Source organism: Triticum dicoccoides, chromosome 3B (genome assembly GCF_002162155.2).
Source record: "Triticum dicoccoides isolate Atlit2015 ecotype Zavitan chromosome 3B, WEW_v2.0, whole genome shotgun sequence".
In the NCBI taxonomy this organism is placed as follows: Eukaryota; Viridiplantae; Streptophyta; class Magnoliopsida; order Poales; family Poaceae; genus Triticum; species Triticum dicoccoides.
Genome location: NC_041385.1, coordinates 183733620 through 183746226, shown reverse-complemented (window position 1 = coordinate 183746226; position 12607 = coordinate 183733620). Strand labels below are relative to the sequence as shown.

Genomic DNA, 12607 nt, shown 5'->3' with positions numbered 1-12607 from the left:
AGGGTACATCACATGGCATAACCACAAGACGATGAGCAAAGAGACATGAGATGCTTGGTCCAAATAAAAGCTACTCCCTCCGTTCCGAAATAATTGTCGTTGGGGGCATCATTCTGACTAGGTGAAATAGTGTGAAAGTACAATACTACCCCCGATTTGAAATCCATCGGGAGGCGTCTTCCTCCGTCGCTCCTCCACTCCGCCAGGCTTCTCCGCCGTCGCTGCTCCCTTTCGCCGGGCTCCTCCGTCATCCGCATCTCCAGCGTCCTTCCCTGCCGCGGTCCGCAGCTCCCTCGCCGGCCGGCCGCCCTTCCCCGCCGTGGTCCGCAGCTCCCTCATCGGCCGCCCTTCCGCGCCAAGATCCGCAGCTCCCTCGCCGGCCGCCCTTCTCACCGGCTGCCTGCTCTGCCACAACTTCGGATCCTTCGCTGCTGGCTACAGATCCTTCGGCGGCCGCCTCCCCCCACTCCAATCAAGAGCTCAAGGTCAGCCGCTGCGCTGTCCACTTCTGCTGCTCCTCTCGTCTCTGCTCCTCTCCACTCCAATCAAGAGAATCTGCAATTGATTCAAAAAAATAGGTCAATTGATGTCAATTTGATTAACTAAATCATCCAAAAACCAGAATGATAAGTCCATATGCTACTGTTGATCCCAAGACCGGAATGACAAGTTCAGGTGTTCCTCAATTGAGGAATTTGATTAACTAAGTCATCCAAAAACCAGAATGATAAGGCCCCATGCTACTGTTGATCCCAATTTTGATGCATATCAATTGCTGTTTGAGTTCTCCAAATGAACATGAGTACTCCTCAATTTTGATATGAAATCACCATGATACTGTAGGTCCTTAAGCCCTCCTGTCAAATAAAATAATGTACTGATCTTGAAATACTCCTGTCAAACAAAATAATGTACTCCTCTGACAGGAAGATCCTTAAGCCCTCTCTGACAGGAAGATCCTTAAGCCCTCTCTGACAGGAAGATCTTTCATTGGCACAAAAGGGGTACCACGAAAACAAAATAAACATTTGAGCGAAACAAAATAAATGGAGTACTCCCTCTCAAAATTGAACATTGGTAAAACTGATTAGTCGACGAAAGTCGCTGTATAGTTGACGAATCGCTGTATAGTCGCCCTAAGTCGCTGTATAGTCGCGAGTCGCGCTGATTTTTGGAAAACGACTTGGCGATTAGTCGGCGACTAATCAGCGACTCAAAAACCAGGGAAAGTAGTGCTGCCACTCCTAATTAACTGAAGAAGATCTTGAGCCTTTTAAACTACAGCAGCAACAGTATACAGATAAGCAATCATTTTTATGCTCTGCTCATCATATCCGGACAGAAAATTACTCATCGAACTAAATAATCAACTTGGTACAGGTAACTTAATTTACTTGAATTCAGGGTACAAAATAATCACAGGAGTCTTGCTTCAAAATGCGCAGGCAGGATTCTATGTTCGCCACATCAAATAATCATAACTCTAAATCACAGTTAAATAATGTATGTGTATCAAACCAAAGAGGAAGTTCTCTTCCAAACAGAATCATTGGTGCTAACACTAATATAATCTGGAAAACACACATAAAGCTAAATGACAAAAACACCACAATCTTCTGAAATTAAGGGACGTATTTGCTTTCGAAGTGTTCAGACTCTGCCCATACTCAGTAATCTGAAAACTGTACCAAGAGACAAAACAACAACATCATCTGAAGTTGAACGTACCTGCCCATCTTTGAGCACGCCCCTGTAAACCCGGACGAAGCCGCCCTTGCCGATGAGGTTCTTGTCGCTGAACATGCCGGTGGCCTCCTCCATCTCCTTGAGGGTGAACACCATGGAGTAGTTGCGCTTCTTCGGCGCGGGCAGCGGCAGCGGCTCCTTCACCTGCCACAGCTCGGCCGTCTTGTACACCCCTACAGAAGAAAAAAATCAGATAACCAAATTCTCATGGCATACTTTTTTTCTTTTGGAAGTTTTCATGGCATACTTTGAAGAATGTTGCACTGAAGAAGCAGATGATCATACAGTGACAAATCACTTTGCCAACAACAAAGTGGGAATGAAATAGAGGGTTGCACTCACAAGGATTCAACTGGTCAAGTGATTTGCTTCTCCTCTCATTCCAACCACAACCCAATCTTCAGTCATCTCACTGGTGTTGCAGGTTCAGTGTGATGACAGTGCTCGACCGTCTCCGTTATTGACTTGCTGATGATCTTGATTGCTTGGACCGGCAAGACTGCTGGCAGTACCAACCAGGACCTAAACCGGAGCATAATCAAGAGTAAGCATGTCCAATTAGGCACGGTAAAGAGAATGGGAGACACAATAAAACAACAAAATGAAATTCAGTAAACAAAAACACTAGACATAGTCCATCAATGTGTATTTCTGGAACTGAAAATAGTGAAATGTCATATGGACAACACATTTATTTTCTCGGCTTGATTGTATTCGTAGCAGGAGTATCAAGATTCAGTTTCAGGCTTTTGTTAGTTGGTCTTGGTCATAACATTTGAGGCTAGATATCCTACAGGTTTTAATACAGTGGTCAACAGATAAACATAGCATTGGAGTACCTTTTTTTAACTTTGTATCTTCTGGTGTACCTTTTTTTAACAGTATTGGAATAAACACAGTGGTCATAGCATTGGAATAAACATTGACAAAGCAAGATCAACACTAGAAGAAACTTACTGGATTATTATCCCGGAGTACCTTTTTTTAACTTTGTATCTTCTGGCATTGTGTGAGAGGGCTGTGATGCAGCAAGCTGTAGTGTAGAGCAGTGGTGTACTGTTGTGAGTACAACCATCTTCCTTTCCTTTAACTTTGTTATTGTTGTTGTCAGTTAAGTGCTTTTGAAAGCACTTGGCATAAAAATTCAGTTAAGTGATTCCAAAAGCACTTTGCTGAATATTAATGCACATAGGTGCATAAAAATTCAGTTAAGTGCTTTTGAAAGCACTTTGCTGAATTTTAATATCTTCTACTTCTACTACAATTCATTTGATTTTAGTTAACTCAAGTTCATTTTAAGAGAAGAGAAGTCAAGAGAAGGAGGGTACTCCTGCTACAATTCATTTAATGTTAGTTAACTCAAGTTCATGTACTGAAAAATCATTTAGTTTTAAATTAAAAAACAAGTTTCAGTTAATTAAAATTAACTAAAAAAGTTTTAGTTCGTTTACTCAAGCAGGAGCACACTTGCTACACTTGCTATTGATGCTCCTGTGCTCACTAAATGGAGTAATTCAGTTAACACTGATCTAGTGTTAACAAATGTGCTCACTAAATACAGCATAAAATCTTTGACATCAGCCATTGACTAAATGTGCTCACTAAACTGAACATTGGTAACACTGTAGCTAACTAACTAAAATTACAGGTCCTGGGCTACAAATGCTGCCATGTTTGTATGCACATTCTTGTGCAGTTTCTGCTGCATGTTGGAATACAAAAAGGAAACCAAACATGTTGGAATACAAAAAGGAAACCAAACATGTTGGAATACAAGTTGGAGTACAAGCGCTAATCAATAATATCAGGTCTCTCACCTCAGCATGCTTGGTTAAGTATTTTTGTTAACCCCTTCACTGCCACAAACTGTCCATCAGCAAGCTGTCCTTTGTACACCTCAGCATGCCGTCCCTTTTCAACCAAATTATCTACAGAAACATTGTACATTCAGTTTTCAGCTGGAACATGAAGCAAAACAAATCAAGAAAATGCAAGATTACTTGTCTTAAATGTACTCTAAATCTTGCAACCACTACTCCAAAACAGTACTGAAAAACTACTGCGCCTAAAACAGTACTGAATCTGATTTGGCGCGCGGGGAGGCAGTCGATGGCCTCCCGGACACGCTCGGCCGTCGACAGGCCGGGCTTCGTCAGGCTGACGTTCTGCTCCGGGGTGTCTGCATTGCGGCAACAGCGGCAAACGGTTTTTCTGAATCAGAATCAATCAAGATTAAGGAAGTAATTTGGTGTTTGTCAGAGTGCAGTGCAGCAGGGAGAACCTTCCCAGCGGTGGGTCGAGGTAAACAGTGGCGGCTCGGGGATCTCAGCTTCGGAGACAAGCTGCAAACAGAGCAGAGCAGAGCGTCAGAGAAGAAGAAGCAGAGCAATTCAGCAGAAAGTAAAAACACCATAGCAGAGTCAAAAATAACTGTGCCCAGATATTGTTTTGGTGAAACTGTACTGATCGGTGCTTACGGCTGAACAACAACATCATCCACATGCATGTGGAGGTGAGAATTACTAGAATTGTGAGGCTCGGGCATAAAAAAAAGAGAGAAGCGTTCATCACAAGTGAAGTGCATGCACCTTGTTGATGAGATTGTCCTTCTTTAGGATGTAGAGCAGGACCCAGCCCACCACCGGCATCTCCAGGACCCACATGAAGATCTTCACCAGAAGCCCGGCGACCAGCGGAGCTGGTCAACGGAATTCACAATTCAGAATTTAGAATTCAGCAGCAAGAAGAGAAGACCCATTAGAATTGCACTGAATACCACCAAATTTGGTATACTGAAAAACTACTGCAACCAAAACAATACTATACTTCATTTTCTTCCGAAATTAAGCTACTGCATTACTGAGGCTTCATGTGCAAAAAAATAACAGTAGCTACTACTGCTTTCAGTAGCACAAGAACTACTCCAAGAGAGATAATTAATGTTAACAGTTTCTTTTCCATGCTTCTTTGCCAATTGATGATGCAGCAGATTTTAAAGAAGAAAATCAGGAAGAGGAACTTTGCCTCCAACAAGTCTGGAGGATGGTGGATCAACCTTTTTTCCACTGGTGGATGGACTCAGTGGCGGATCTAGGATTTTAGACCAGGGTGGTCCACCTAAAAAAATAGAACAAATATGACATGTGTACATTCTAATTAGTTTACCAATACCATGTAGAATTATAAATAGATCAATATGGTCGAATGTGGTTTTACAAACATACTGCAATTCTTAATTATGTCTTTTTCTAAACTTGCTCTTGAGTAAACTCATGGTAGAAAATCAACACTTATCGTCGCCGCCGGCTGAAGCAATAATAAGTCTAGAAGCAAGCACACCAAATTATGATATATATGCCTCTTTGTTTGAAATTGGGTTGAAACCGTGGCTGCTACACGCCTCCAGTGAAGCCAACCTGCCAAGGAGCGGGATGGATGTGAAGAGCCAAGGAGCATACCACTACTGAATGCAGTTTGCTCTACACGCGCCACAGCTGAAAAGTTCAGAATTCGTACAAAATATCTAGTCAATCTCCATGTAAATTCGTCTAAATCAGAGCAACAATGGGGGCAGGGGAATGGCCGGATGGATTACCTCTCTCAGAAAAAGGCAACGGGTTGAGCGGCCGAGACTAGGCACTAGCTGCGGCAGCTGGGAGCCCCTGCGCGAACAGCAGCTAGCCGGGCGGGACAGGCCGCAGCCCGTTGGCGTCAGACCAGGGCGGTGGCTCCGGGTGGCCGGGAGGGGCCAGCGAAGCCGCGACAGCGAGGCAGGCAGCTGACGGCTGATCGAAATCAGTGGAGACGGCCAGTCGGGAGAGGCACTAGGTCTGGTTTGCTCGTGGGCGTGGCTGCGTGTGGGTCGGGACGTGCATTAGGCTGTTGTTGGGCATTTTTCCCCAGTGGCCCATCTCCTCGTAACATATAGTATACAGGCCGGCCTAAAATCCCAGGGTGGGCCGCGGCCCACCCTGGCCACCCTGTAGCTCCGCCCCTGGATGGACTGGATGGAGCTGGTAACTGAATTTATTCAAATTGGTGAAGTGAAAAGAGGAGGACCTTTAGTGGTGGATGTGTGTTTGAATTATGCCCCCGCTCACTGAATGATTTGCAATTTCTGAATGGTTTTCAAGTCTGGACTCTGAGATGCAAATACCGAAAGGGAAACGTTTAGAGCCGGTGCGCCGGCCGAAGCGCTCGGCCGGTCGCACGCGGATCCGTCGCACGCCAGCCTGGCGTCGCCCACTCTTGCGCATAGCCAACCAACCTGTTTCTTACGGGCCCGCAACCACTTTATTATCCATCCAGGAACTTTCCTCGTCTCCCCACCACAGCCTTCGTCTTCCTCACCGCAAGCAGCTGCTCGCGCTCCTCCGCCATGGCCCTCGTCGGCCCTAGCTCCGCTCACCGCTAGAGGACCCTCCCCCAAACTGCTCCATCCCTAGGCACACACACTTGCGCATCCATGGTCTCAGCCTCCGCCGCCACCACGACGGCCATCTCGTCCCCATTCATCTCCGCGGCGGCCGCGCTCATGGCGACCCTGGACGCCGCGGCTCCCCTCCTGCTCCGACGGCGAGCTGCATACCTTGCAAGGCGACGGGCACAACCGTGAAACGCAGAGATGTTGGAACCAGCATCTGGTTTTGCTACAATCGACAAATCTAGAGCTGGAACTAGTATGCGGTTTTGCTGCATCGCCCGAAGTGTTTCCTGCGGCGACGACGGCGGACTTCGTCATTTTGTTACAACCGACAATGCAAAAGCTACTAACGGCGAGCTTTTTTGTTACCACGGTGACCGGCGGACCTAGCGACCAGGAGGTGGCTCGAAGCAAACCATGTGGCACTGGGCAGAGTCAGAGCTAGAACCTGCCTTTTGTTTTGCTACAACCGGCTAAGCTAGAGCTGGAACCAACTGACGTTTTTGCTGCATTGCCGGAGTGTTTTTCTGCGGCGACGGCAACGGAGCACATGATTTGTTGCAACCGTCAAAACTAGAGCTGGAAGCGGGCATGTGATTTGCTGCATCGTGTGATTTGGTTTCTGCGGCGACGACGGCGAACGTCCTCATTTGTTGCAACCGACAAGAAAAAAGCTTCGACCACCGAGCTTTTTGCTACCAAGGTGAAATGGTACCCGACGACGGTGACCACGATGAGTTTCGCCGAATAGGATTGGGGCGCCAAGCTGCAACGGCGAGATGCGGGGGCGGTTTTGGAAGATGGCGGCCATAGATGCTGGGGGAGGCAGGGAGGAGGGGGGCGACTGGAACTGGGGCGAGCGGATGGCATGGCGAGGTCTCGCCGAAGACGTGAAGGCGTTGGTTTTTGCTGCAATCCGTGAGCTCTCGTCGGAGTCGCGTGGCCAGCGTCGGCGGTGAGCCTCGCGGGGGCGAGGCAAGGAGGAGAGGGCAGGAACAGCTATTGCGGGGCGCGTGGGAGAGAGGCGACTGCCAGACGGCAACCTACGCGCGGAGGAGAAACAAGGAAGGAAGAAGATGACCTGGTGGATAAGGATCCAATGGCTTAAGACGGGCTGATCGTACGGCTAGCGTGCGACCGGCCGAAATGTTTCGGCCGGCGCGCCGGCGCGTATCGGTGCCCATACCGAAAGGAGGTCCCGGGAGTGTTTTCTTGTGATGAGTAAGAAGAATCTACAGTATGAGTAGCTCTACAGTGTGCGTACCTAGTCAATGGTCTGTACGACGATGTGTGCACGACGACAACGTGGAGGCTCCGCTGCCACTCTAGGTCCGCTCAGGCGCTGCTCCGACTCGTCAGATCCGCCGCTCTGCTGCTCCGCCGCCACTCTAGGTCCGCTCGGGCGTTGCTCCGACTCGTGAGATCTGTCGCTCTAGGTCCCCTCGGGCGCCGCTCCACATCCACGCCCCCTATCCCATATCCAGCTCTGGCGCTGCTACACATCCATGCCTCCGTCACAGAGAAGCTCGTCGCCGACGCAAAAAGAATCAATTTTGCCTACGGGGTGTGAGTGAAGGCTGGGTGGTGGGGAGAAAGGGGCGGTGGAAGAGGCCGGCGATGGGAATAGGAAGAGTCCGGTGACGAGGAGAGGGGGAAGGCGGCAATGAGGAAAGGGAGTGGCCAGCCACCGAGAGGAGAGGCCGGCGAGGGGGAGGCGACGAGGGAAGGGGATAAGGTGGCCGGCGAGGGAGAGGAGAGGGAGAGCGAGCGAGAGCAAGCGAGCGGTGCGAGCAAGCGAGCGGATAAGGTGGAAGGGTAAATCTGGAAAGTGAGAAAAAATTATAGCGTTGCGAAATTTGTACTAGGATTGCCGAGCGACAATTATTTCGGAACGGAGGGAGTACAACACAAGACCTGACGAGTCGTCGCCAAAATGATGGCTCGTGAAGGGAAATGATGCCTGATAACCCACAAGTATAGGGGATCGCAACAGTTTTCGAGGGTAGAGTATTCAACCCAAATTTATTGATTCGACACAAGGGAGCCAAAGAATATTCTCAAGTATTAGCAGATGAGTTGTCAATTCAACCACACCTGAAAGACTTAATATCTGCAGCAAAGTATTTAGTAGCAAAGTAGTATGGAAGTAACGGTAACGGTGGCAAAAGTAACAATAGTAGTTTTGTGGCAATCGTAACAGTGGCAATGGAGAAGTAACTAAGCAAAGATCAATATGTGAAAAGCTTGTAGGCAATGGATCAATGATGGATAATTATGTCGGATGCAATTCATCATGCAACAGTTATAACATAGGGTGACACAGAACTAGCTCCAGTTCATCAATGTAATGTAGGCATGCACTAAAAAAACACACTTCTGTGATGATACGTGTTTGTCACAGTAGGTCACGTTTTTTGTCATGCATGTACATCCATGACGATTTTATGACAGAATCAAGATAGTCATACATGGGCTGTCGTAGAAGTGTTCCATGACATTACCAAAATTATCATCACGGAAGTGTCAACTTCCATGACGATAAATCGCGCGTCATAGAAGTGCTTTCATCAAGGGTGACCGACACGTGGCATCCACCGTAATGGAACGCCGTTAAGCTATCGGGTCCGATTTTGGATCAGATAACCCGCTAACAGCCACGACCAATGGGGATTTTCCGCGTGTAAAATTCTCATTGGCCGGAGGAAACACGTGTTGCCTCACCGTTGGGACAGATGTCATCCACTCATTGGACAGGAGCCGCCTATGATACGTTGAGACATGGCACTGCCCAACATAGGCCCATTCCGGTGAAAAGGCCGGGCCTATCAAAATAAGTGGGCCGGCCCATTAGCGGCCTATTTGAGTCAGGCCCATTTACAAGTACGGCCTATACAAGTTACACAGAATCGGCCCATTAAAGGCCCATTCTAGATTCTACAATTTCCAGCCCATCGTCACTTTAAGCCCGTTAACGGTGCGCTACGTTTTTGGGCCCAATTGCGGCCCTAGCTTCTTTCGGCCTGTTAGCAGCCCATCGTCAGTTCCAGCCTGTTAACGGCCCGGAACATCTTTCGGCCTTTTCTCGCCCATTCTGCAGTTGGGCCAATTCTAGCCTATTGTGACTTTAGGCCCGTCCTCGGCTTATTCGGTAAATGGGCCAACTTTTAGCTCATTTTGTCCCTCGACCTGTTAACGGCCCGCACAACAGTTGGGCCTTTGACTTTAGGCCCATTAGGGGCCCATGTTCCGCAGGGCAAAGGTCCATTAGGGGGCCATGTTCCGCAGGGCATCATTTCAGCCCAAAGCGACTTTCAGCCTGTTAAAAGCCTAGTTTGCAAATTGGGCCTCCTCTGGCCCATAACACTTTCGGCCTCTTACTGGCCCGTAAAGTAAAAGGGCCGAGGCACAATTGACATTTATTTTAGCCTACTAAAGGCCCGTGGGCCATTTCCATTTGTACGGCCATATCGAGCTTTAGGGCTGTTGACGGCCTGCTAAGAGCCGTTGTTATGGTGGGCCACATCATTTGGGATCCACTTAATATTATTTTGACCAGCCCAATTAAGGCCCGCTTTGACAACACATGTTTGTTCATTTGTATGGCGTCCAGGAAATGTTTGGGCGTGTTGGCCCCCGTTTCAACAATATAGCATATTCAAGAAATATCCTACTCTATACTATCGCCTCTAAAAACATACACTATACAACAAAAAGACGGCATAGAAACATAGAATAATCCTACACTATAAATAAAGAAATTACAGCCAAATATACCCACTGGGCATTATAGTTCGGCACCAATGATAATAAAGCATACACAAACAGCAAATTTCATACATTAGAGAAATAAAGCTCATACATCATGGACACGCATCAACAGAACTTACCATTGGAACTATAATCTCTTCAGAAAATAGGATTGACCGGATTCAGATAGCACAAATTTTAGTCTGCAAAATCTCCAATTCCTTCATGGTTACCTCAGTGTCTTATTTCATTTTTTTTACTCCTGCATCTAATACTTGCATGTCCAATCTCAACTTGTTGATTGTACGTTGAGAATCATGTACACGTTGTCTTGCCACCTCTAGTTGATGCTCGAGAACATCCCTTGGGTGGATGGTGACGGCGGCAACTATGCTCAACGAGCCTTCCACGAGGACATGTTGGATGCTAAAAACCTGCATCTCGATCTCTTTCGCCATTTGGAACCACTGGAACGGAGGGATAAGGTTTGGAGAATTAGGATTAGATGGCTAGTCTAACTGAAGTAGATGATTATTTAAAGGGGCTTAGGAATTACTCCAGGAGTATGTGAAGAGGTTAAAACAATGTGAACTCAGTGGGGTTTGGATGCAAATGAAGACAAAGGGGAGGTGAAGAAGCCGAGGAAAATCGGTTCCCGATGGAGAAGTAAATGGGAGAAGTGGCGTGCAGGCAGTTGATTAGACGTCTAGGTAGACTAAACGAAAAGGTTATGCGGGTAGACTGAGGAGTCGTACCTGTTCGTGTATGTGACCATCCTTCCTGATAGGTGGGACCTATGCAAACAGATAAAAAAAATATGTCGTAGCTGGTTCAGATGGATATTGGAGCATGCGTGGGAGACACAACATTCTCTGGTTAAGGAATACACGGTTATCCTCAAAAAAGAAAAGTCCCATCTTCGCGCTTCCGCATGCACGGCAATTTGGTTTTGCTCGCAATATGGATGATACCTGGAGGGTGAAGTGAACAGGCATGCTAGCACGGGAGACCTATTTCCGCTATACAATACTGGAGTACTCATGTTCCAACTACTAGTAGTAGTACAATTGTGGTACACTTGATGGTCAAAATACTATTCATCCGGTCCTCACAGTGAAGTGACAACACCCTGCGCCTGACACTAGTCCGGGCGGCGTGTTTGGTTACCAAAGTTAGCCTCACCCTGTGCACTGTGCAGCTTGTCACCGCCGCTGTATAGCACATTAGCATGCGTCGCCTCGTCTCCCTCTTCTCTCCCATAGCACCACTCCATCTCCATCTCCGTCCCCATCTCACTATGCCCCCGTGTACCTCACCTCGCTCGCCTCCTCCAGTACCACTATTCCCTCGCTAGCCGCTCCAGCACCGACAGCCTTCTCCCCCTTCAATCAAGTCCCCCAAAACCCCCACCCTCCAAACTCCACCATGGCCGAACGCGAACCGCATAGCATCCATATGAGCCGCGATTGGAGCAATCTCCCCAGTGACATCCTCGACCTCTATTGTTCGTGTATGGATATGTTGAGCGCCCTGCAGCTGGCTGCATGCTGGAGGGACATGCACACAGCCATCGTCAAAGGCGAGGCCTAAGCTTTTCAAGACACCCTTGTAACGCCCACGATGCGGCTATATCTCCCACGTGTCGAAGCACGACTTAGAGGCATAACCGCATGGTGGTTTTGTCGCAAGAAGGGTCATCTTTGCACCATCCCATGTAATGAACAAGAATGGGATAAAGAGAGTTGGCTTACAATCACCACTTCACACAATACACAAATTAATCCATACATCATTTAAGATACACTCATAGATCGGCTATGGTCAAATTCAAATGAAAAGAAGATAACCCCAAAAGCTAGATCCCCGATCGTCCCAACTGGGCTCCACTACTGATCATCTGGAAACGAAACATAGTAACGACCAAGGTCCTCGTAAAACTCCCACTTGAGCTCGATTGCGCCACTTGCACTGGTATCCTCGGCACTTGCATCTGTTTTGGTAGAATCTATGAGTCACGGGGACTCAGCAATCTCACACCCGCGAGATCAAGACTATTTAAGCTTGTAGGTAGGAAAGGGGTAATATGGTGGAGCTGCAACAAGCACTAAGCATATATGGTGGCTAACCTACGCAAGTAAGAGTGAGAAGAGAAGCAACGCAACGGTCGAGAAGCTAGAAGTGATCAAGAAGTGATTCTGAAACTACTTACGTTCATACATAACCCAAACCGTGTTCACTTCCCGGACTCCGCCGAGAAGAGACCATCACGGCTACACACACGGTAGATGCATTTTAATTAAGTCAAGTGTCAAGTTCTCTACAACCGGACGTTAACAAATTCCCATCTGCCTCATAACCGTGGGCACGGCTTTCGAAAGATAAAACCCTGCAGGGGTGTCCCAACTTAGCCCATCACAAGCTCTCACGGTCAACGAAGGATATACCTTCTCCCGAGAAGACCCGATCAGTCTCGGAATCCCGGTTTGCAAGACATTTCGACAATGGTAAAACAAGACCAGCAAGACCACCCGACTGTGCCGACAAATCCCGATAGGAGCTGCACATATCTTGTTCTCAGGGCATAACGGATGAGCAATCCGTACAACTAAAACCAGACCTCAAGTTTCCTTGAGGGGGCGCTGCAAAGGGCTCTAGTTTGGACCAGCACTCAGAGGAGCACTGGCCCCGGGG

General features: G+C 47.8%; 1 protein-coding gene across 15 annotated transcripts; it reads right to left on the bottom strand.

Moving 5' to 3' along the window:
• Positions 1–54: 54 nt before the first annotated feature.
• LOC119275460 (fatty acid amide hydrolase-like) lies at positions 55–7914 on the bottom strand. Of its 15 annotated transcripts, none has more exons than XR_005135710.1 (9): positions 5342–5497; positions 4335–5240; positions 4028–4088; positions 3824–3925; positions 3564–3674; positions 2725–2836; positions 2089–2268; positions 1729–1919; positions 55–555 (listed from the first exon to the last, which is right to left on the bottom strand). XR_005135710.1 is itself a non-coding variant. In XM_037556310.1 (8 exons), exons 2-6 carry the CDS (start codon positions 5200–5202, stop codon positions 3600–3602), a joined length of 465 nt encoding a protein of 154 aa, XP_037412207.1. In that variant the 5' UTR covers positions 5203–5240; positions 5342–5505; the 3' UTR covers positions 55–555; positions 1729–1919; positions 2089–3599. The 15 variants fall into 15 exon arrangements, 2 of the variants coding, with proteins under 2 accessions (XP_037412207.1, XP_037412208.1); XR_005135708.1 differs by having other exon boundaries at positions 2704–2779; XR_005135711.1 differs by having other exon boundaries at positions 2725–2779.
• Positions 7915–12607: the final 4693 nt, after the last annotated feature.

Excerpts from the sequence above, each read along its gene's own strand:
- LOC119275460 (XM_037556310.1), bottom strand. The coding sequence starts at position 5,202 with ATGCTCCTTGGCTCTTCACATCCATCCCGCTCCTTGGCAG. Across the intron at positions 4,445-5,162 it reads TCCATCCCGCTCCTTGGCAG|CTCCGCTGGTCGCCGGGCTT; the intron begins GTTGGCTTCACT and ends TCCGTTGACCAG. Across the intron at positions 3,675-3,746 it reads TTAGAGTACATTTAAGACAA|ATAATTTGGTTGAAAAGGGA; the intron begins GTAATCTTGCAT and ends ATGTTTCTGTAG.